Genomic DNA, 24,074 nt, shown 5'->3' with positions numbered 1-24,074 from the left:
TGTTGTTGTAAGGAATAGCGCAGACCAATAGCAAGGCAAATGTGTTCTGGAGTGAATAGCATACAGTAAGTCTTATTGTTCCAAGCAGTGAAGAAGTATTAATTATTCTGACCCCACCATGTTTGGCCAACTCACTTAACTTTTACGTACAAATCAGCAGATTCAACTTGAAAGTGGCAGGATTGACAATTAAACTGGATACTTCCTATTTGCTTAATGGAAAGACTTTTTTTTTTTTTGCAAGGGGTCAATTGACCAAATGCTCGAGTCTTGAGGAACGGTGACTGCTGCAATGTCTATGCTAGGTACACACAGTCATTGGCAAAGTTGCCCTCAACATATAGATTTTCTCAATGTTGGTGCATAAAAATAAACAAACAATTTAATGCATTTTGGTTCAACAAAGCTTTGGTGCAAGAGTGTCTCAGGTGAAACTATTCACCCGGGACACTCTTTTTCGTCTTAAAAATAAACTTTTTTTTAAAAAAACCTATATAATAGAGCCAGTGTAGTTCAGCCTCAAGTACTGAGATGGTTTGTTGAGGAAAGCAGAGCAGCCCAATTAAAGTATTGATTTACTGCATGTGTGTGCCTCTGGTGCTTCTCTGCTGCAGCGCAATGGACGTTCATGAAAAAAGCAAGCAGCAGACACTGCAAAGGCAGGCATTGGGACTTACAGCCCATTATATTCATCTCTGCAGCAGAGAGAGAAAGAAAGAGGGACCAGGACATTAGTTAACAAAATAACATTTACATGTCAGCATTGGGGCATGCAATGTTAGAAAATAACAGGAATCAGGAAAGTTCATTGAACACCAGTGTATCAAAAAAGGTAAACAGACAAATAAAGGAAAAAAGAATAACAATTGTGTTAGCTTCCTATGATCAGAAAATATCAAGTTCTTCTGATTATTGTTACTTGATGTTTTTGTGGAACAATATTCCTTGCATTTGATACTCAATCCACAATTGTTTGTGGGACATCGCTGTGCGCAATTGGCTGTTGCGTTTCACCCACAACACACATTCACTTCACAGTATATTCTGTGAAGCGCTTTGAGACGGCTCAACAGTGTGATAAGTTGCTATATCAAATGCAAGGATTATTATAAATCAATGATGGGGCCAATTAATGTGTCAGAATATAAACTAGTTAAAAGATGAATGCTAAATTCTTGCAAAGCTTGACGCTTATGTTCACACAGTGAAAAAAAATCTATTTATAATAATAATCCTTGCATTTGATATAGCACCTTATCACGTCTTCTAGACGTCTCAAAGCCCTCACAGAACAGACTGTAAAGTGAATTGCCTATATTTTGTGGGCTAAACGTATCAGGGAGAAATACTGGAATACAGGAGTGCAACTATATGTTACACATATACACACATACATACACAATTTATATGCACACACTCACAAACACACGTCAAAAACTTGCATTTATATAGCGCCCTCCACGCCGGGCGGCGTCTCAGAGCGCTTAACAATGGCGGAGCCCGAGGCCGAGCCAGGGGGATGGGGAAGGTGATCGTAGGTGCAGTCAAAAAGTAAAGTCCTCAGGCGTGACCTGAAGAGGCGGAAGGAGGGGGCGAGGTGAAGAGGTTGAGGGAGGGTGTTGTGGCTGAAGGCACAGTCGCCGATGGTGGAGAGGAGGATTCGGGGGACACGGAGGAGGTCAGATGCAGTAGAGGCAGCAGGTGCTGCTGTGGGGAGAGAGGAGGTAGAGAGATGGAGGGGTGCCAAGGAATGGAAGAATTTAAACACTAGAGTGAGGATCTTGAAGTCGATCCGCTCTGTGACAGGAGCCAGTGGAGATTGGCAAGGACTGGAGTAATCGGGGTACGGGGTTTGGTGCAGGTGAGAATGCAGGGGGCAGAGTTTTGAATGAGCTGAATCTTGTGAATAGTGGAGGAAGGGAAACCAGCGAGGAAGGCATTAGAGTGGTCCAGCCGAGAGGTGACAAGGGCACGGACAAGGGTTTCGGCAGCTTTTAGGGTGAGGTATTGTCGGAGACGGCAATGTGGTGGAGGTGGAAGAAAGCAGTGCTGGTCAGGGACCGATGTGGGGGAGGAAGGATAACTGGGGATCGAACTTGACGCCTAAGTTGCACACAGGTTCAGAGAGTTTTAAGGACAGGTCAGGTAGGTTGAGGAGGTCGGAATCATGGGACAGAAGACATCGACGGGGGCCAAAGTGTATGGCTTCCATCTTGTTGATGTTTTTAACTGCAGGAAATTTGCACTCATCCAGCTCTTGATGTCCGACAGACAACCTGACAGAACATCAGGGTCGCAGCTGGAGGTGGAAAAGTAGAGTTGAGTGTCATCCGCATACATGTGGACGTTAACCCCGTGTCTGCGGATGACATCACCAAGAGGGAGCATATAGATGAAGAGAAGGGGGCCAAAGTTGAATCCCTGGGGTACCCCGCAGGTGACCGGGTGGTATACGTATCATATATATATATGGACAAGAAACTGCACTCAAGAATGAAAAAGACTATCTAAGACTATGTAGCTGAAAAGTCTATCCAGGTTATCTTACAATGTACGCTTCAGATCAATGTTTAATCTTGCAGTCCTTATTTGACTTCTTTGTAAAGATTCAGAACCACATACAGTATTTGAATAACTAACAACAACAAACAATAAACAAACTAAACCACTCAATGGCCCTGGTCAAAGCCTACCTGGCATGATAACATCAGGGAATCCCAGTTTCCGAGTAACTGCCACTCCCCTATTGAAGATCATGGGATTCTCTCTACGGATATGATCCATGTCACCTCTCAGCAGTTGCAGGGAGATGATCATACCTGAAGCAAGATTAAGTTCAAACTTCAGTTAAACTGAGGGTCTTTTTCCAGGTATTTCAATACTAATTTTTATTTATTTTAATGAGACTTATGGTTTGAATATTTTTTCCGTGACACTGGAACAACAAATATAATTTTTTTCTAAATATTTAAATGTTAAGAGGTTTTCATGCACTTAAGATCTATCCCCTTTGGTCCAAATGACCATTTCTTGTATGAAAATATCGTCATTTAATGCAATTTTACTGAAAGGTCTCTCCCACCAAAGGGAAATTAAGCTGGTCATCAAAAGGTATAATATAATAGTTATTATTATAATAGTAATAATCCTTATTTTTGGGATCAATTTCAGCCGAAAATACATTTAGTACTTTTATCATTTAGATCCAGGACTTGATATAACGTACGTTACAAAGGGATGAGATAGCTTCCGCAGATGTGTTAATAGTATAACTGAACTTGTAGAAGAGTTACCATAATTTGTGCTGGCTGGAGTATACTTGGTGCTGGATTTCCGGATGATACTTTCATGGATTTGATACCATTCGTTTTCATTGTTGCACCTAATCAAAAAATAAAATTGATTTTTTTTCTCTACAGAAAAAGTGAAAGACATGTATAAGACAGTGATACACCTATACCAAACCATGGGGGAAGGGTATTCATACCAGTCTCATATCACTTTTCCAAGAGCATATAAATAGTTTCAATGGCTACTGAAGCCAAAGCTAAGGTCACTATTGCATACTCAAATGTCATTTTACAACCTTAAAAAAGAATGGTAGTATGAGCTGTGAAAAAAAAACTGATAGTTCAACATATGTATGGAAATGTTCATTCATCTGGTATGGAGCACATTCTCTTTCCATGAATGGATGCATTTTGCTTATCTAATAACAGTGAATTAAGTACAGGTTGGCAAGAGCCAAAGCTTTGGGATCATTGAGTGTGCATTGGGGGTAATGCTAGGGTTTAAACAACTCAATCTGCTTATGAACATTGGCAAACCTCACTAATTGTCCAGCTCAATCCACCCTACCTGTTAGGGCTTTAGCTTGCAAGGTTAACACATGCCAAGCCCCCAGCAACTGATCTGACTAGAAGAATTTACTTCCTTGAGAGCAAAGCACTTTCTAATGGCCGAAGAGTATATCTTGGAGAAAAGATTGATAGGCTATAGCACACCAGCAGTCTTCAGAGAACCCAGTGTTGTTTAATCATGGACTGGAACTTACAGATGTTGCAAATAGCTTCCCCAACCCTGACATAGACCATTATCTGCCAAACGAACGGTGAAAGGGGCCATTAAGAGGAAGCAGCCAGGACTTATAAAGCAGGAGAAAAACAGTAACGTCACAGAGCTCAAACTCTATTCTGTCTTGAGTTTTTCTGAGTGAGTCTGGAACAAATAATAGATTGACATAGGAGAGAGCCCCTGCCTACAACGATCAACCATGTCCCAGATTAGGCAGCGACACTGACAGCATCTGCTGCTGTATCTGCAGCTGCTGATTAAACAGCTGTTGTCTGGGTAAATCTACCTTTCTTTCCAAAGAAGGGGACAGAGTGAATATAGAGATTGAAGTGAAAATGAGATAAAAATAAATGGAAAGTTAATTAGAAATCATTTGCGCTTCACAATGAATGCTTTTGTACTACTATAGGAAATGTCCAATTGCAGGTAGTTTCTATCTTAAGGTTGCAATTTGTCACTGAACTGTCTCCACATTTTAACTAAACCCGCCTGGCAGCTTGAATGACAGATTACATTGCTCATCCTCCTCAATACACCATTGTGTCAAAGACAGATTCATAAGCAGCTTTTACAAAGGCGTTTAGACACAGGAGATCTGATAATGCATGAGTAAAAATTATAACAGAAATCTTGATTTGAACTATTGTTGCTTTGGGAATTGAAGCCATTTTCAGCACTTTTCTTAATGCAACTAATGAACAACAGTTTTTGGTAGCTTTTTTAAGCAAGCATAAATCACCATTAAACATAAATACCAATTGGCTACAGCATTAACGGTCACTACACTTCAAAATAACTTGACTATGTTGTTTGAGTGGAGCTCAAGTATAGTAGTAATATTAACTGTCCCACTCATTGAACACATTTGACTTACGTATAAACTTTCAGAACAAAATCCTTCTCTTCCTTGAGTTCAGAAATAGATGGCAGAACATCCACCATACTCAACACTGCACAGCCATATGGGCGCCGATACTGCACATGAGGAGGGCCTTTTTTAGAATCATTTGTTAACATTCGACCTTGAAAGAACACAGAGATAAGATTTTAGCATCTCTTCCACTGTAATTTAGTGGCTGCTTGTGAACAAATTATGGAATAAGTAAAATAGATTATTAAAACAATCTTTCTGCACTTTATAACCTTTCCCAACTAAGTGACCTGCGCTTCCTGCCTCTGCCAAAGTCACTAAAACATATTGCGAGTATACAAGAGTAGTTCAAGTGAATTTATTTTTCATGTTTAGAAAAGCCCGTCCTCAAAGAATTCTATTTAGTGTTTCCCCACAGTAGCACATCTGATCTGATCAAAGCATGTAGAGGATTACATGCAAGAATTTCCACTGTAGCACACCGTGGTACGGTACTGTAAACTCCCATGTTACATTCAGATTTTCAAAATGAATGGTGACCAGACTATATATTATTTCACTCCTTCCTGTTGTTCTTCCCTTTCATTCAGTCATGAACAATGTTAAGGCCTCAACAGGCTCACTCTGACATTTGTAATGCCCAGTTTTTGTTTTAAGAGAAGAACAAGCAAGGTTAATCAGGAAACTATTGTAAAACAATCTGAATAACTCTAAATTATACTCACATTAAAACATTTAAAAAAGGGGGTAATTGCTCCTTTCATATTTAAATCTATTATAAACGAGTACAAGGAAAGAAAAAGGAATTGTGATTAGAAATGTTAGAGAGCTGAATGATGTCCTTCTTTGCTGTAATTTCTAACAATCATAAAATAAGTTTGCTAGTTTCAGAGTATAAAATGAGAAGATAATTTGTCCTGTAGATTAAGTGATCATTCATTTCAAGGCTCCTAGGTTAAAAAAGTATCTTCACAGGACTATAGTATATCATAAAATATGATCATCAATGTTCAGAATACAGTATTGTCATATTACCTTGACATTATCTTTCAAATGATGTTCATTTAATCTTTAAAACAAATCTAAACATAAATAACGAAAACACACACCTATTCGTATGACATGAGCGACTATGTAGAGATCCCTTTTCAGATCTTTGTTACTGAGATCCTGAAAATGTAAACATATAAAATGCAAAGTTACATTAATTCAACTGTAATGAAAATTCACATATATGATACATCCTGCTACAAGTCTAGGATAATGAGTGTATATAAGATTAGGTACAAAAACTAAACCTGAAAGAATACTTTCAGACACATCAAGCCAGAAAAACAACAAGAACATATTACATTTACACAGCCACTTTGACATTGGGAGGACGTCCCAAGGATTTGGACCCGAGCAGGGGGCTGGGATCAGGATAGGTGGAGGACAGGGAGGTGGGGGTTGCCAAAGGCACGATCGAAGAGAAGGGTCTTGAGACATGCCTTGAAGCAGGCAAGGGAGGGAGTAAGGCTAAAGGATCAAACAGACCAAAGGGGTTTCTGTCATTATCAGTACTATATATTGGCCATCACAGCCCAGTGCTATCCACCCCTAAACCTCTACACTCCAGAAACATTAACACCAATTAATTATTACTGCCCTGACTACTTCCATTAACTCAACATGGAACCAGGGATCCAATCCAGAGCCCTCCAGGCGTGTATGATTCATTTGATATTTGAGCAGAAATAAATGTCTACCATCTTAAAGGACCCCGAAGGTACATAATATTATTTCCAATTAAAAATATTGAATTGTCTTTTTAAAGTAAACAGACAAACAAACAGTCTCAGAGTTACCGTAAATAATGCACACATGCGGTCGTTTTTTTCCGGGTTCCTTGGCATACCATTCTTGTTCAGTCTCACCATAAACCTCTCACTGTAGAAAGAAATAACTTTTAATAACTCTTAAAGGGACCTATGGTAGTGGTCCTTAATGTATACTGGTTCATGTGTAACAACTGTACAGCTTTTGAGCCTCCTGTAGGTAAACATTGCACACACAGCATCCAAAATCAACAGAATGTGAGGAGTCCAGGCCTTCTGTATTCAATAAGTACCACTAATCAGGTACAATTAAGAATTTGAGCCTTGGCATCATAGAAGTAGTTTTCTGCTACAAATAAGCACATCCAATTTATTGAGCAAATTTGTAGTGTTTGCAAATTTACTTAAGCAAAATGCACTGCCAGTCTCAAATGTCCTTCCACACCAGAGCTTCATCATGAGTTGCTATTTCAAAAGCATCCAACCAGGATACTGCTGAAATATGCATAGCATAATTTGAGCAAATTGATTCTCATTTATTCACTGACCTTAAAACAATATTAATGCTTTGTTTTACACTGACTTGCCTCATTATAATTGGCCCAAGTTTAAGTAATATTAAAGCATATTGTTCCTGTGAGATTCCAGTCCAAAGATAATCAATCTGGACTGAAATCTCACAGGCACAATGTGCAATCACTCACAGAAGACACATCTCTGTGCAATAACATTTTTGTCCTCTATTTATATTCTAATTTAAACAAAACAGTTAAATCCCAAAACGTGATGCTAACATAACAGAAAACATAACATAAAACAGGATACATCAGTGATCAATGCACTCAAGAGTTGAGTATTCCAAATTCCACCAAAATTCTGATCTTGGTATAAACTTTGTTGGAAAACAGAGGTAAACATTAAACAGTCTTAAGACAATTGTGTCAATGTTGGGATACATAAAGTAGTTGAGAAAACCTGAAGGGGAAAAAGAAATCTCAACAGAAGCATCTTAATGTCATAACAGCTAATATTATGCCTTGTAGAAAACTACAGTAAAATCCTCTTAAAATTCAATTTTAATTCGTAAGTGGTTCTTTTTAAGAACTGCAAAATCAAATATCTTCCAAAAGTAAGACTGAGTGAAAAAATATCACATTTCTGCTGCATCTTAAATTCTAGGACAAAACAGTGGTTCAGGCTAAGACTTAGTAGATTTTCAGATCTTCTGCATATGTATGAATGTAAAATTTCATATATGCGTGTACACACACTATCACTATTGCACGTGACTGCCTAGATCTTTAGCAAAGTGCCACTGCAATTTTTTAATATTCAATGGTTGTCTGCCATCTCCTTTACAGATTTCATAACTGTTAATGACTGATAAAGATCATAATCACAACAATATTAGTCAACTGATAGTGGCCATAGAATGATGTTATTTTCTTTCCACTCCAAACCAGCTTTTCTAAACCTCTAGTGGCCCTGAATGGCGTACACAGTTAGAATAACAATCATTATTGGCTTACTCTCTCAATCCCATCTTTGTTCCACGACACCAGCTGCTATGTTGGAATGTCTGTTTATGATACACATTATGTTTCTGGTATTTGAACTAATATTCATGCAAAATAAAAGTCCTACGTAAAATATTTATTCCACAGTACACATCGGTGAGTAATCTTATCACACTTCATACACTGACTTGTTTTTATATTGATTTCTCTGGTGCTGCATAGCTAGCTATTTGTATTTTTATATTTCTTGATTTCAATGGTTATAAATTCATTCAAATCAGTTCATTTATCAAAACCAGTCTCTATTTAAGTACGTTTACTGGAAAAAAGGACAGTGAAACATTGCAGTTTGGTTTAATTTTTAAAAAAAGACAAGCATGTTGAGAATTGAGCCTAGACAGTTACGCTGTTGCTATTAATCTAAAATTAAATCATTGGTTATTGTACAAACCAAGCTACAGCTACGACATTAAGCTCTTCACTAAGCTTTACCACCAATATAATGCCTCTGCTGCTGTGCACAACACGAGTACAATAGAAAATCCAGTGTTTGAATCAGTTGCACCAGGCAGCAGTTGCATAGAAAAAGTAACCATTTGTGGGAACATACTTTTGCTTTTTGTTCCAGCCTTTTAAGAATTCAGTTTCTGGATGCCAAATTGAGGCAAAGTATGACAGCAAAAATTAAGTCTACAAAAAGCAATTCATCAGAATCGCAGTTACACATACAACTATTTCCCTATTATTTTACAGCATTTACCCATCCTTTTGACAATAATTGACATCACCATTTCAGAGTTACTTTGTCAAAGTCAGAACAAATATTATCGTCATGGGATCACATCGATGGCAGAGATAAGATTTGATGATGTGATGGAACAAGTTTAAAGTTACTCCTATCTCAGGAATATAAAATAGTATCGCTAACTCAAATTTAATTCAACTAAACAGCAATACACTGATTCATAGAATCAGAGATAGATTCCGATTATTTTATAGTTTTATTTTTTGCTCTTCTCTATATTGGAGGTAACTGGCAAAGGGTAGGGCTAAATATAGTACAGCCATGTTATAACTCACTTCTTGAATGCTCAAGTTTACACATACTGTTACACATCATTTATCATCCTTCCTTTCACTAAGATCTTCCACCCATATCTGGAAAACAACCTTTCTCATTGTTATCAATACATTCTATGGTTATCAGCCTGAACTCTGTACCTCAGCTTCGGGTCTCACCTAGCACACAAACTCAAATGTGCCATTCAGCAAATTAAACAGGCAGGGACACACTAGACTAAAACCCTTTAGTTATTATACAAAGGAGCCGAATTCCCAGCAGCATGGCTGGGTGACAAGCAAAGTGTAAGCTCCATCCAGTCAGAGGATTGTGATATGCTGAGCGTCTCATAAGCTGATTCATCACAAACAAAACACACAGGCTGCATACAGATTCCCACAAACGTCCAGCTTTATTCTCAATTCAAGAGTTCAATTTAATTTTCAACTTGTTCTCAATACTTAAACAGTTCTCAGTAAATTGAGTAGACTGATGAGTACATTTCAAATACCCTCCAGAAAAATGTTCTTCTCCGAGGCAATTAGATAAAACTTTTAAAACAGGGACATTTTAATTATGTCACTTATTGGACACTAAAATCTTACTTCCATTAACCTAATATAACACAGTTAAATCACTAGGCCATTCCCTCACATCTTGAGAAAAATAGACAACAAAGATAAAAATGTATAATTTCAGTTAAAAATATGCCATGAAATAAATAGAACAAGTGATGTTCAGCAGTAAGATATGAGAAGTGTGCAATTAAAAAGTGGAAAATAAGATTGCCGAAAAAGACTTGAATTTCTCTGCACTTGCCAGGAGTCTGGGGGTGAAGGGAGGAAAATAAATCAAACCGAAGTGAATAAGGACTTTTTTATCTGGGGATTGCTGGCCAAGACATCCTTCTCTATTTGAATTATGCAATGGGTTAACGCTCATCTGAACATGTGGATGGTCTTCAGTATAACATCTCATTCGAAGGCAGCACCTCTAACAAGGTGGGGCTTGAACGCACAACTTTCCTAACCCACTGAACTCAATCAACAACTCCAATTGATTGAGCAGGACAAGAGTTCACGTGGCCCAAGGTGTGAAGGGCAAGTGTACGGCAGGTAGATTTTATTTCAGAGAGTATTTAACAGCTTGAATGCACTAAATTTAGGGGTTTTTGAGGGCAAAACACAGAACTCATTTAAGTAACAGCTTGATGTTCCCCTGGGATGTTGGTAGGAATGGGAGTCTCGATAGATGAGATCAAACAGGCCAAAGGTCTTTCTTTATCTGAAACTCTCTTATGATGGTGTTTATTGCACAGAGGCAAACGAGAATATGCAAAGTGATATCCATAATTAGAAAATAATGATGTCCATATAAGTTCTGAGATAGGTTCCTGCGTTTCATCCTCACAAGCCAGAGATTTAATTATCAGGCATGGCCAACTGCCCAGATTTTCATTTGCACAAAAACAGGAGATGTGCCAAGTCTCAACAGCTTGAACTGATATTTGGGGAGTGTTTGAATCACCCAGAACTGTCAACTGAAGTCATTAACTTTGAGGGCTCCTACCTGATTGGTTTCCCTTCTCGCATATCATAAAGAGAGAAGAAAATATCTGTGTCTTCTCCAATGGTATGGTACGTAAAGCTCTTCAGATTGAGGAAGAGATGGTGAGGAACAGGCATGCGACACATGTCACCATGTCGATGCCTCATGGTGTCTATCTGTGTAGCACAAACAGAAAGAGGTCAAATTTCTCAAACAAATGTTAATGCAATTTTTTATCTTCGGTAGTGGTTTGAAGTCAGGACAATTCACACCCACAGAGTAAAGACTTGATGGCATGAATCACACTGAGCTCACTCCCCTATAGTCATTCAAAGCTCTGGGACCATCCATTCAACTGTTTTAAAGTGTTATTAAGGAACCGACTCTATGACTCAGTTTGTTTGCGTTCCTGTTTCAATTCAAAATGATGAGGCATAGAAAGAACAAGCAGGGTTCCAGCTGCACATTGTTATACTGTTAAAAGCAAAGCAGCCTTGTTGCCAGTAGTTTAAACGTGGTAATATGGCACCTTCAACAGGGTGAGTTCCGACATTTAGGATTGAATGTGCCAAAAGCGGACCGCATATGCTACTCTTAACTGAGATGTCCAATTTGCCAAACCTATGACATCAGACATGCAAATGGTAGCTTTGATTGACAATTAGCAGGGTATCATCTTGTCTGAGATCTGCCACCTTACACTATAGATCTGGCTTCACAGCTGAGAATGGTGGGGTTGGGGGGAGTGTCCAGCCATTGGTACATTTGATGTGATAAATATAACAAATATAGTAACTATTTTGATCTGCTTCATGCAACATACCTGTGATGTACTTTGCTGTATGCTGTGTCTGCTGGACAAATGCTATTAAATGAAAAACACAATTAGTAAAATGTAAAATGTTGTAGTTTCAAAGTAGATGTTTTGAATCAGACTTGCTTTATTGAGTTTGATCAAATAAAGTCCATACCGACTTCTCTTCACAGAGGAGCTCAATGCTGCTCTTACAAGGTAGCCACATGCAAACTCTCCAATAAAGCTCACTGAAGAAAGATAAGAAGCAGGAGCTCTGAAAGATTTGTATTTTTTTCTTTCCCCATCCCTCTCCCCAGATACTCCCAGTGAAGGGATGCTAATTGTTCTAATTATTGGCCAGGTGAAGATCACCAGGAAATACCTGTTTATGCAGAGGGTAATTCATGACTGTAAAAGGTCACAGAAAGAGTGATTGAGGCCAGGCTACTGGACTCATTTAGAAAACAGTTTGATGGAGTGATGGAAAGACAGTGGGGTGAGAATCATGGAATGATGAGACTAAATGGGCCAAAGGGCCATTATTACCCTCCACCCTCTTGTGATTTTATGAATATCAGAGGAGACATTGACTGTGCAATGATTTTGGATCTGTGTTTTAATCTGAGCAGTTTTTACTGCATTTCTTCATTGAATGGAAACAAACCAGTTAATAAAACAAATCAGTTTACGACCAAATCTTAGAAGTTCGGTACCATGAAGAACATAAGCCTTAGAATTACTCATTTCCTGCAATCTTATACCAAACAGCTGTTAGCTAATGAAGCCAATGGTCCCGCAGCCAAATCTAATAAACTCACTCCTTACTTACAGGAACTGATTTTGGAGTATTGTCAAAAAAATAGAAGTTTTATGGTTTCAAAAAAACACACGTCACCTCTTCTGAAGACTAATAAAGTAAAAACACTGCCCAATTGTAGCACCAGCCCAAACAGACCAGAATCAAATGTATGTACTGGTTAGCATATCTCAGGACAGCATTTGAGGGCATTACTACTAAACTCAAGATGCATTAGGGTGGAGGAGATATCAATCTTGTTTTTATTTCTGACCCACTGTAAATAAGCCATTCACAAAAAGGAAGGGTGAAGTGCTGTCCTCTGATAAAATGTTCTGCTGAGCCTTATATAGCAATATAAATGTCACCTCTCCACCTACATCAGTTATAGTGGATCACTGTCACCTCTCTACCTGCAACATAATCTATGTATTCCATAAACATTATTTATGGAATACATCTCTCTCTACTACCTACATCAAGAGTTGTAGTAAAATAGCACCCAGCACCCTTCCAACTGCAACATCAGCATGGTGGAAAAAAATTCACCCTCACTACCTACTACGACAGCTACAACCATACATTTTAAGATACCGTTTAAAAAATGTATACATTAGTTGAATCCACACAAATAAAATAATCTTACTGCAGAGACAGAGCTAGTATGTTGTAGTTGCCTTTTTTCCACTACGTATACTAATTCTGTGCATTTGCACGCGCGCACACACACACACACGTCAGTACTTACTAGTTTGTAGAGATCTGCCACGCTTATCTGGTCAGGATCAACTGTTTCAAATTCCTTTCTCGGAACCAGGTCCAAGCCCATCTGTCTAGTAAACCAGAGAGATTACATTTGTGCAGAACAAGAGAACAGAACAATATGCATTTAACACTAGCCTTCAAAAATAAGATAATTTTCTCTAAAACTATTTCTTGCAAAAGCATCCCAAACATTGTGTAACACAAAGGGAAAGAGGTAATAATACTTGCATTTCAAATAATTTGCAAAATTTGACATATATCACATGAATTGTCAAACTATATTCAAAAAGAAAATTCACAACTTATTTTCGTTTGATGACACTGCAGTCAAAGGGTTTCATTAATGTAATAAATCCAATGACACTATAAAGACAATTTTTCTGGCAAATATCCACGCACTTCAAAAGTTATGTAGGAATGTGCAGCGGTGGCTCAGCAATACAAAACATTAATCAAGTGACAAAATGATTTTCTTTTATAATCTGAACCTGTCATAGGCTTCAATATGATACAACCTTGCAGCAAAGCCTGGTATGGAATGATTCCTCCAGTAGTTTAACCAACTAAAATCACATAGTTTGTCATTGAGAGCACTGTCTGACAAGCTTCCCATTACTTGTCCAGCAAGGACCACCCTACCCATTAGGCTATTGGCCTGCAAGGTTAATATAAGTTGTGTAGGCAGAATCTCTGCTCCTAGTAGTGTCTAGTCTGCATCTCCAAATCTTGCTGATGAGCCAAGCTGGTTGGTCTGTTAGCAGCAGTGCCCTGGAGTACTGCATTCCCACAGAGTGTTGACCTGATTCTGATATTCTATTGCCAAATGTGTCATCTTGGAGCCAGCTCAGTTCCAAATGGAGCTTACCTCACCTCTAAGAAGGAATGACTGATGTCACGCCTGAAAACTGAGGAGGGAAACTGATATTGAAGAAAACTTAACAATTTCTTCCTTTCATTTTTTTCCTTTATTGGGTACACAATGTAAGTTTTCAAAAAAAAGTTGTACAATGGTATTCATCGCAAGCTGATAGAATTTGAAAACTGCATAGGGATGCTATCAGAAAAACTGGAAAGGAAACTGCTATCAGAAAAACTGGAAACTACTTTGCTAATTGAAGATTGAAGCCAAGCTGTTGCCTACAAGTTGACTGGTACCAAAGTGGATGTCCTTAACATTCTACTGAAAGTGTCCTAGGCACTGAAATCCAGGTAGAGGATCTGTACCGTGCTGACTACATTAGCTGGCCTGTTGTGGCACTATTCCCAGTTCTCTGCAGTGGTTGTTGTGCGTATCTGCAGTGCTCAGAGCTGATTGTCACCAGCTTGAAGCCAAATGGAGAGGTGCCAGAAGCAAGTGAATCTGGACTCTTGGGAGACAGCAAGCTGCAGCCATAACACATCCAATGCCATTGCCTGAGACTGTATCCGACCCTATATAAGGAATTAGAGCAGGTGGACATCTCCTAAAACCCCTTGAACCAGCTTTGATTCCCTATCCAGACACAGGCTGGCAGAAGACCACTTTGTGGCAGGATGTGCTTCTCACTGTACTCTGGCATTGCTGGCTGAGGTCTCCACTTTCAGTAGGAAAACACCTCAGATGTGAAGCAGCATCACTGTCATTATATCCCAGTGTCTTTTCAATACTTATGTACCTGCTTGCTGATCCTCACCTAGTTTGGAAGATATTTTTCTGAGAGTGCAGATTCTAAGAGGTTTATACAATTTTGCAGACCTTTCGCTAGGTTTTGGCTTCATTCATAAATAAAAGTTAAGCTGGCTGATAACTGACAGTCCTAATGAACTGAATCCTTATCAAGCCCTGAGCTACAACTACTTTGTCAATAATTAACAATAGTAACATCCTGTACTACAGAATTAATGCCTACTTGTACAACAGAATTAAATAAAGTAAGATAGACAGCTTGCCACTTTGTGAACAAATGTATCCTTTACAATGCAAAATAGGCGAAACAAACATAATTTCAAGTTTTAATAACCTTTTGCAATGGAAAATTATTTTACTGAAAAAATATATTAGGTGGCAAATAGGTTCATTTTTGTTTAGACAATTACTCTGAACACCTCTACAATTATCAAGGAATTGGTTCCGTCATGAATATTAACTACTGTATAGGAAAGAGGCCATTCAACCCACTGAACTTGCTCCCTCCACCAGCTTGTTAGATGTGTTCTACATAGAATTACACAGCACAGAAGGAGGCCATTTGACCCATCATCTCTGTGCTGGCTCTTTGAAAAGAGCTCTCTTTTAGAAGAGAACATCTCTCTTTTCTACATCCCTATTGATTCTCTCTCTGCAGCTTTCTGGGCAGATCAGTTCATATCTTCACAATCCTCTGTGTGACGAAATGTTTCTTGACCTCAGTTCCATCTGGTTGTAGTAGCAGGAATGTTTAAAATATTTAAGAATAAAGAAAATGTACAATTGGCATTGCAACGTATCTTAGTCAGAAGAGCAGAGAAGAACAATGAGACACAAAGAGACCAAGAAGCCAAAAAGCAGATAGAGAAAACATACACCGAAAATGGATGAATGATAACCAAATTGATATTACTTGCAAGCTGCTTGAGTTATTTTTTTCCAGCTCATCAAAGCCAGATAGTAACTCGCCCCTGGCTAGTCAGCAAGTATAATTTTCCAGATTTGGAACATGTGAACCATTTATGTACTTGCTGCCAAATAAGTAACCATTTGGGATTGAAGCCTTTAATTAGTTTTATTTATTGGGTGTGGTTGGTAGTTGATATAGTATATCACGTTTTGTTACTCTTAACACTTAACTGAATAAACCAATGCACCATTCATAAGAATTTGATAGGCTTTGACATACTGGCTGAAATCTGTTTTAGTGTGTAAGTTGGTTCAATTGCAAATCTGCTCATTTGCAGAGATAGTTTTCTTTTCAGGCTATACCAAAACATGACTGTTCTAGTTCATTTCTGTGGGTGTTTTTTAAAAATATTGGTATGTTTCTGCAGTTAAGAGTAAACCAAAGTACATCCACCTAAGAAAAACTGAGAAAGCCCTCGTTTTTCAGTGACATTTTATATGCTGTAAATCTTGCCTATATAATTTGAGGAGAAACAGGTTTCAAGATAAATCTCTTATCAAAGAAAAAAAATCATTATTGAGAACATAAATCATAATGCTAACAGCTACAACTGAGTATACTAATGGTTACCCAGCCTTTAATATATATTTATCAGCTATCTTTAGATCTGATCCAAAAACATTTATTGCAAGAAGCTTTCCCTTCCCTTTGAGCCATCAAATCTTCTGCACTTAGAACTAACATACATTTACAACAAGAAGAATTTACCTTTATACAGCATCTTTCACTTTAGAAGGTCATTTCATTTCAAATTGTTTTACCCAGCTGACTGGGAGCCTGAGCTGGGGGTTGGGGGAGGGAAAAGAAAGGTAGGTGGATTCGGACAGCAGACATGAAGCAAGTTGGTGTTCGCTGAGTTGAGGGGGAGACCAGGGCTGTAAGGTTGGAGGAGGTAGCAGAGGTAGGGTGGCGTAAGGCCATGGAGGAATATAAACGTGAAGGGAAAGATCCTGAATTTGATCTGGTAGGAGATGTAATTCAAACACTTTAATGTCTACCTGTAATTAAAATGAAAAAAATCCTACTATATAAAGTATAAACCTAAATAAATCTTCACTGAGATTCTGATATGATTCCTGGTGAAATATATAGTTTACTGCATATCCAATGTGAAGGGTTTTTCTCTAGGAAGTACTATATTGCTGGAAGGAAATTCTACATGAGAAGATTCAGGCATACAGTCAGCATTCCATGAAATAATTCAGAATAAACCAAATGTTCAATATCAACTTACTCATTGCCCCAGTCCAGGCGGATCGTGATGTGCCGCTTGACATCACGGATTTGGTCCTGGGTCAGGTGCCCAGATAGAAGCTGTCTCCGCAAATCAATCAGTTCGTTCATTACATGGCGCAATTTATAAAATAGATCCACCTTGTGTTTCTGCAGGAGAGAGGACAAAGGTATAATCTATTAAGAAAAATGTTATGACAAAATTGATCAATGTTATTTGCTTTTCTCCCTTCTCTCACACTGAACTTGACATCCCTGAATCAATGAAGGTTCAACCACACTGTCTATGCCAATGGAGAGTGCCACAAGGTCTGTTTTTATGAGGGTGGAGGAATGCATTCTTGGTGAAGGATCTCAGGACTGAAGAATGGAACACTGAGAATTTGGGTATCAGGAATCAACATCACATAATCATGGGCAGATACAATGCATAATAGAAATCCTTCTAATCGGCCTCAACAATATGCTTCAGAATACTGGAAAACGTACGCTGCTGCCTTACCTATCCACGGATGCTATTTTACCATTTACAAACTGAATCATGAAAATATAAAGCTCTTCAGACCACCAAAAGCCAGATGAAACAACAACAACAAAATTACATTTATAGAGCATCTTTCACGTCGGGAGGACGTCCCAAAGCGCTGAACAGTCAGGTGTCGGGGCCCAAGCATGGGAGAGGGGGGGTGGTGTAGGGGTGAGGGAAGGCAGAGAGGTGGGAGGGGGACCAAAGGCACGGTCGAAGAGAAAGGTCTTGAGACCGACCTTGAGGGAGGCGAGGGAGGAAACAATGCAAAGGGACCGTGGGATGAAGTTCCAGAGTGTGAAAGATGAAAGGGAGCATACCAAAAGGATTTACCAGAGTGGAAAATGTATAACGCTCAGTACAATTGTTGCTATTTTGCTGAAACTGAGATTAACATAACACTACTCAAAATAAAGGGAACTATACCGGATCCAACTCAAAGTCAAGTTGGCAGGGTTTGATCCTGAGACTTTGTGCCAAATTAGAAGTGTTCTAAACACCAGCAGTAACATCCTTCACTGATGCAAGAAAGACAGAAGCAATCAATTAAGTAGATGTATTGAGAACAACTGAAGGCCTTTAAGCAGTCTCTAATTGTCCCATTATCATAAATTGTGGTTTATACTACAGTATATTTGGCTCTATTTTTAACTACTGTACAGTAATATAAATTGCATGTTGTTATTCTGATACTAGCCTTCATGTTGGGCTTATTAGAGCACCAATTGGAATCTTTTGTGCTACGACTTGGTATTGATTATCCATATCGCACATTTCTAGAGTATATTTCAGGATATTTTCTTGGGGGCATATTGGGGTTCAATGTGGTAAAAACTAATGATTTGCTAACATGGGAAATACACCCAGAAAACCAACTTCATACATACCATTAAATATTTAGTCTGTCACTTTAGGTTTGTGGAAAGCATTTGACAAGTTTAAACAAGGAGAGTTTTGAATGTAGTGGTACTACTTGGCACTTCACCTCAGTTGTCGAAATAAGTGTTACCAAAGCTCATGTCGATATATCGACAGACACTTCAGCTTACTTATATTGAAAAATGTTTCAAGTCTCTAACTGTACTACCTGCATTTTGTTGTTATCATTATCGACAGGCCCTTATCACTTATGATCTGTGTGATCTGAGTGGGTGAGTGAGTGTGGTTTGTGAGTGCAGGAGTGATTGCATGTGAGTGCATGTGACATATGAGTGAGTGTGACATGTGTTAGGCTTGTCAGACCTATAAATTAGTCGTGTTGGGAGTACCTAACTAAGTGCTTCAACTCAGATGAAGTGCGAGTAAGTAGAATCACTGCATTCATACTCTCCTTGTTTAAACTTGTCAAATGCTTCGCACAAACCTAAAATGACAAGACAAATTATTTAATTGTATATATGACTGTGTGTCGATAGGCAGAGAAAGGACTTCAGCGCCTTGGGACGTCCTCACCACGTGAAAGGCGCTATACAAATGTAATTTGTTGTGGTTGACATAAGTGGGATGTCCATATAAACGGTTTCGAAAACAGTGGATAGGACTGTAATCACAATTCTGAATGCGCCAAGTTACCAATATTACCCACTATTGTTTTGTGTGATGTATGAAAAGAAATTACAGATTGCATAAACACTAAAATAGTTTCTGTTTTCCCTTCATAGATTTTTGAGACTAGTTAAAAATACTGCTTGTCCTGCCCTGGCTGTTTATGTGCTTAAAGCTGCCAAAAGAACGTTATCCACTTTCAAGGCAATAGATGGAGCCCTGGGGTATAATTACAAAGAAGAAGCTGCAATTTTCTAGCAATAACACTAAAATATTTGCCCTGAAGGTTACAAAGTTTTGTGCACCACTCTAATTTCTCAGGAATTACTCTACGAGACCTCTGAAAGACTGTGTAATCTATCATGGCACATTTTCGAAGGAGAAAATTGGAGATCTCTGGGTCAACCCTAACAATATCACAACAAGGAAGAACATGCCATTAGTATAATAGAATAGTAAATCAATATCACGGCAGTCATTATAAAAATGACCACTCTAAGCCATACTGCATTCAACTAACCATCCCTGCATCTTGTATGGGTTTACTCATCCAGTGACTGTCTGGCAGAGGCATTTGTCATTGAATACACTTATTCTGGTGCCCTCTTCCTGTTTGTATACTTTACATTACCATACATTGACTCATCTATGTTGAAACCCAAGTTATTTATCCGTGTGTAGGTTTCTCATAGGATTAAAAAAATCGATTCCTGGTTATATTGAAAGCTGTTCCTGGATGGGAGTTAATGTACCTAAAGCTGCCAACAGAAAATTTTATCATTTGAGCCCAGGAATCTATGTGAGCATATTGCAAAAAAAATCCTGAAACTAAAAAAGTTTGTTGATATTATTTTTATTACTAAAATGAAGGAATAACAAAGAAAATGTGACACCTCCTTTTCATTAGACTATTTCGCCATTGGTTTGCATTGTTAGAAAAGATAGTATTTAAAGTGTATTTAAAAGGTTTAGCCCAATGTTGCAGTGAAGTGCTTTGAGATGACCTCCAGACATGAAAGTCGTGAATGCAAAGATTATTATTATAAATAGTTCCTCCACCATAGAGCAATAGTGGAGTCATGAGTACAGTGTCTCGAACATTAGAAACAAAACATTTTAAAACTATATTTTCCCTTGTATTTTCACCTATATCAATAATAAAATAATCCTTGCATTTGATATAGCACCTTATCAAGTCGTTGAGGCGTCTCAAAGTGATTCACAGATGATATTGTAAAGTGAATTTACACTGTATCTTATGGCCAAAACACAACAGCCATCTGCATCCACAGTATCCCACAAATATATTTAACTTGCCAACAGGGCTTATTTCAATAGCGTGTCGAAAGATGCAGAAGATGAACAAACTGCTTTACAAGTCACTGAAGTATCAACAGTATAGACATTACCATGAAGATTAAAACAGAGTTTACAATTGGTTATATTTTGTTACTAAAGAAATCTCACACTTTACATTGTAAAATTAAGACTGGATTGTTTCGAACATGAAGATTACTCCAAACAGAACTACATCATTGGATGTCATCTACTTTTTCTTGGGTGAACCATAACTTGCTTGATGACACTTAAACACAGCACATTCTATTTAATATATTTTGCTTGAAAAATAGAGAGAGAATGTTGTTTTATATTGGGCTGGGAAGTGTTAATGACATTTGGATTAACTGAAGAAAAAGGAGGATTAAGAGTTTGAAAACAACACCACATTTCCCCATATAGCAATCATGCATAAGGAGAATACGCAATACGATTAAAAATACATTCTGTAGCAATACTTAAGAGACTCTTAACCCAATTCTGAATTCAACTCTGTACCTGTATTAAAAGGTAGAAGTCAGAGTAAAAGTATTACAGGACAAATGTACACCGTCAGGTCAGTGTAGTGAATGTTCTTTACATACATTATAATCAGCAAGATTAATAGATGTCTGCTGAAGAGCATACTGAATAATCCCTGCTCAGATCTTGTGGCTATGCCTGAAAGGCTTAGTGAGACTTAAGTATCAACAATTTTAACACAACTTTACAGTTTCCTTTCATAATGGTGATCCATCATGCCTGAATGATCTGTTTGCCATGAAAACGTGTATTAATTTACCCACAATTCAAACTGAAATATTCATATAACATGTCCTGCTGTACACTGCAGGTTTTTAAAACATTATATTGAATCTATTTATGAGTTAGAAATTTCCAGTGCTCTTTTTCTTATGAAACACCATCTTAACATTAACAGTTCATCAGTAATGAATGATGCAGGGCATCATACAGACTAAAATGTATGTGGTTAGCATACAACTTAACAATTCACGATAGGAAGAGTTCCTAAAATTACTGCTGTGCGCAATTGGCTGCCGCATTCGCTCATAAACTATACAGTCAATTCACTTTACAGTATATTCTATGAAGCGCTTTGAGATGTCTTGAAGACCTATTATTCCTTTTCCGACCCACTTTTTTTCAAGTGACTGGTGACAAACCAGGATGTTGAGAGCTAGATACTTGCAAAGTATTACAAGCTTGAAACTAGGGCAAAAAAACATGGATGCTAATGTAGAAATGCTTTAAATTCTAAAGGTATGTATTATTTATAATAATTGCAAACTTAGCTTCTAACTAGATCCAAAAATAGTTTTGTAATACGTCATTTATTCATCATATCTACTGACATTCTGACATTAGAATTGCATTTATTGCATGTGCTCGATGTGTGGTTGCGGGTAGGAATGATAGCATTGATGGCTTTTCTTTCCTGACATAATGATTCTAACCAGCACAATCCAAAAATAACATGGGAGGAAACAGTGGGATTTGTTGTTCCAAGTTTATTCTTTCTTGGAAATCTAGGACAATCTGTTTTTGCAATAGAGCAAATACAATTATGTTTGTTCAACAATTTAAATAAATAAAAATTCCCCCCAAAAGGTAACATCATCAACAACAAATGTTAACTATAACATTTAGTTAGGCTCACATGATATTGGATGTATATAGTGCAGCTCACACAGAGTAGAGTCTCAGAGTGCTTTTGACAACTATGAATATGAGGGATGGAGAAAGGATGTACTTTTCAGCCTCAGTTTATTCAACTGATATATTAACTTTGGCGTTATTTTAAGTTGTATTATCCCCAGAGATGAAGTGAGTTTTTTTTTGAAAAAAGCAACTAAAAACAGCAAGGTGACCATTAATCAGTGTTTTTTTTTAATGTGCCCTGGGTGCTGTAAATATCCATCAACATTGCTTTCTTAGAGCCTTTCTGAGGAAAATAATAATAATCCTTGCATTTGACATAGCGCCTTACCACATCTTTGAGATGTCTCAAAGCGCTCCAAAGAATATACTGTAAAGTGAATCGACTATATTTTCTGGGCAAAACTCAGCAGCCAATTGTGCACTGCAGTATCCCACAAACAGTCGTGGATTGAGTGACCAAATTATTATTATTATTTAACTTGGATCCACTTTAGATATTTCTTGTAAAATAACAATTCAATTGATGATATCACTGCATATTTTAATCAAGATTCTATGCCACATAAAATAAGTGACGGTGAAGACTCCTTTTATATCATTCTCTTAAGAACTGAACTTGAAAAGCAAAGCATGATATCATGTCAATCAATATTAATTCTAGCGTACAAATTGACATTCAGGCCTGCTCTTTTATTATACAATTTGAAATAGTAAAATGGAAGAGGGAAATTAGAGCAACTCCACCCAGTATTTCTCCCAGTTGCCACCAAGATCACTTCTCAAATAGACGTCATATTTCATGCTGAGACGTATTTAATTAACCCCATTAGAGCCAATCCAAAAATAATAGTTTAAAAGACCCCTTTCAGGTATCTCTGCTCTAAAATGATTGACCCATTATCAGGTTTGCAAGCAGATACAATGGTGTCAGTTCGCTGCTTTGAATAATTTGAATTAAATCAGAGCTAACATTCGGTTAGGCTCACATAATATTACGTAGCGAAATATTCATTTGGTTCCTGGATCAGCTAGCATTGAAACCACTATTGTACCATAAACCTCCGCAATTCATTTGTTGTATATTTTTATGTTAAATTTCTAGTAATTACATAATGGCACAAATGCACTGTTTAGAAATTTGATAATGGTTCTCTGCAAGATATATTACAAGGCAATAATCTTTCTTTACTTGGAAATGTTAAGTCCTGAACACTGACCAGTTTTATTTTACATATAGCAGATATGAAAAAAAATCACACAATTTTTCTAATACAATTCTTTCTGAATCATGTACAATTTAGTTACCAAAGGTTTTTTTAAAAATGAAAAGATTGTAGTGATCACACATCTAACTCCTTTTGATAATTTATTAGTACATTTGAACCCAGCTAATTTGGGGATATATATATGTATATTATATATACACACGCGTGTGTGTGTTTGCACGTGGACATACAAATTTAGGTAAATTCCTTCTCACATTGGCAGGATGTGACTACTGGAGTGCCACAAGGTTCAGTGCTGGGCCTCAATTATTTAGTCTATATCAATGATTTAGATGAGGAAATAGAACTTAACATATCTAAAGTCACGGATGATACGAAGCTAGGTGGGAGAGTAAGCTGTGAAGATGACACAAGAAGAATGCAAAGGGAAATAGACAGGCTAGGTGAGTGGGCAAGAAGGTGGCAGATGGAGTATAACATGGGGAAGTATGACTTTATTCACCTAGGCAGTAAAAATAGAAAAGTGGATTATTTTCTAGAGGGGGAGAGACTAGGTAGTGTTAAGCGGGATGTGGGTTCCTTGTACACCAGTCACAAAAAGTTAGTATGCAGGTCCAGCAAACAACTAGGAAGGCTAATGCCATGTTGGTGTATGTTGCAAAAGGGT

General features: G+C 37.8%; 1 protein-coding gene across 1 annotated transcript in view; it reads right to left on the bottom strand.

The window, feature by feature from the left end:
• dock3 (dedicator of cytokinesis 3) overlaps window positions 1–24,074 on the bottom strand; it is a 90,615-nt gene that overhangs the window by 43,011 nt on the left and 23,530 nt on the right. The window contains exons 6-14 of the mRNA XM_007890579.2: window positions 17,115–17,263; window positions 13,228–13,312; window positions 11,711–11,752; window positions 10,909–11,063; window positions 6,793–6,874; window positions 6,055–6,115; window positions 4,949–5,096; window positions 3,294–3,382; window positions 2,694–2,819 (exon numbers count right to left, since the gene is read on the bottom strand). Coding sequence (XP_007888770.2) covers window positions 2,694–2,819; window positions 3,294–3,382; window positions 4,949–5,096; window positions 6,055–6,115; window positions 6,793–6,874; window positions 10,909–11,063; window positions 11,711–11,752; window positions 13,228–13,312; window positions 17,115–17,263 — 937 coding nt within the window. The remainder of the gene's footprint in view (window positions 1–2,693; window positions 2,820–3,293; window positions 3,383–4,948; window positions 5,097–6,054; window positions 6,116–6,792; window positions 6,875–10,908; window positions 11,064–11,710; window positions 11,753–13,227; window positions 13,313–17,114; window positions 17,264–24,074) is intronic.

The sequence above is a fragment of the Callorhinchus milii genome, unplaced genomic scaffold (assembly GCF_018977255.1).
Source record: "Callorhinchus milii isolate IMCB2004 unplaced genomic scaffold, IMCB_Cmil_1.0 Scaffold12, whole genome shotgun sequence".
In the NCBI taxonomy this organism is placed as follows: domain Eukaryota; kingdom Metazoa; phylum Chordata; class Chondrichthyes; order Chimaeriformes; family Callorhinchidae; genus Callorhinchus; species Callorhinchus milii.
This window is presented reverse-complemented; position numbering and strand designations above follow the sequence as displayed.